Source organism: Nannospalax galili, unplaced genomic scaffold, assembly GCF_000622305.1.
Source record: "Nannospalax galili isolate Female #2095 unplaced genomic scaffold, S.galili_v1.0 scaffold4272, whole genome shotgun sequence".
In the NCBI taxonomy this organism is placed as follows: domain Eukaryota; kingdom Metazoa; phylum Chordata; class Mammalia; order Rodentia; family Spalacidae; genus Nannospalax; species Nannospalax galili.
The window spans coordinates 38,937-40,270 of record NW_008331691.1 but is presented as its reverse complement, the minus strand read 5'-3'; the positions used below and the strand labels follow the sequence as shown (position 1 = coordinate 40,270).

The 1,334-nt window shown below is 41.7% G+C and overlaps 1 protein-coding gene across 1 annotated transcript; it reads right to left on the bottom strand.

The window, feature by feature from the left end:
- Positions 1-211: 211 nt before the first annotated feature.
- On the bottom strand, positions 212-1,189 carry LOC103728859 (olfactory receptor 14J1-like). Its single transcript, XM_008826852.1, has one exon. It carries the CDS (start codon positions 1,187-1,189, stop codon positions 212-214), a length of 978 nt encoding a protein of 325 aa, XP_008825074.1.
- Positions 1,190-1,334: the final 145 nt, after the last annotated feature.

Sequence of the window (1,334 nt, the reverse complement as noted above, 5' to 3'; positions counted from 1 at the left end):
GTTACAAAGTGCTGAGTTTATAGTACCAGATCATAATAATTTATCTTCTATTAACCTGAAAGTAAAAAAAAAAATCAATAACATAGGGAAAAATCACATCAAGTTTTATTATACAATGGTTTGATAATATGGTTTATCTAAATGATACATTGCTATTGTTCTTAACTTTACATATTAAAGGCTTTCAAACTACTAAAAATGTTTCTTGTGTTTAATGTTTCCAGCCATTAAGAGGAAAATTAGAATGATCTTTCCCAAAGAATTCTCCATCCAGCAATAATTTGCTTACATCTGTCTTCATGGCCTCATTCCTCAGACTGTAGATAAGAGGATTGAGTGTTGGGGGTACTAATGTGTAAAAAACAGAAAGCATGAGGTCTACAGCAGTTGCCGAGTCTGAAGTTGGCTTGAGAACTGCACAAGCTCCTGAGAACAAATAAAATGAAACAACACAGAGGTGGGGCAGGCAGGTGGAAAAGACCTTAGACCGACCTTCATCAGAGGGCATCCTGAAGACTGTGGAGAATATCTGACCATAGGACAGAGTGATGGCAATGAAGCACACGAAGGCCACAGCACCAATGAAGGCAACTGCTCCAATCACTAAAAGATAATCACTGGGGCAAGCGAGTTTGAGCAATTGGGGGACATCACAGAAAAACTGGTGGATTATTTTGGCCTTGCAAAATCTGATAGAGAATGTGGTTGCTGTGTACAAGCTCCCTGGGATGCCTCCACTTACCCACACAGCCGTCACAACCCACCTGCACTTTTGGGGGCTCATAATGACATCATAGTGCAGTGGGAAGCAGATGGCCATATAGCGGTCATAGGACATCACTGTGAGAATGGCCACCTCAGCCCAGGCCAAGGACATGAAGAAGAAAACCTGCAGCACACACTGTGCATAGGAAATGTATCCACTGTCAGTCAGGGAACTGTGGATAGACTGCGAAACAGTGACAGACAGGGAGGAGAAGTCCAGAAAGGAAAGGTGCTTCAGGAAGTAATACATTGGAGATTGGAGCTGTGGGTCCAGCATTGTGATGGTGATGATGATGAAATTACCTGCCAAGCCCAACAAGTACAACACCAAGAAGAGCAAAGCGTGTAGGATCTGCAGCTCCCGGTTGTCAGAGAACCCCAGGAGGAGGAAACCACTCACTCTGGTTATGTTTGTCATCATCATTTTGATAATGGGAATTTTGCATGAAACAGAAACAAAAGAAATGCAGTAGAAAAATATTCTAAGAATTTGTGCCTTTATCCAGCACTGCTTATTTCAATACTCAATGTTAAGTGTTTGTTGTTTATTGTTTCTATCTGTGGTGGTG

Coding starts and splice junctions, on each gene's coding strand:
- LOC103728859 (XM_008826852.1), bottom strand. CDS start 1,189: ATGATGATGACAAACATAACCAGAGTGAGTGGTTTCCTCCTCCTGGGG.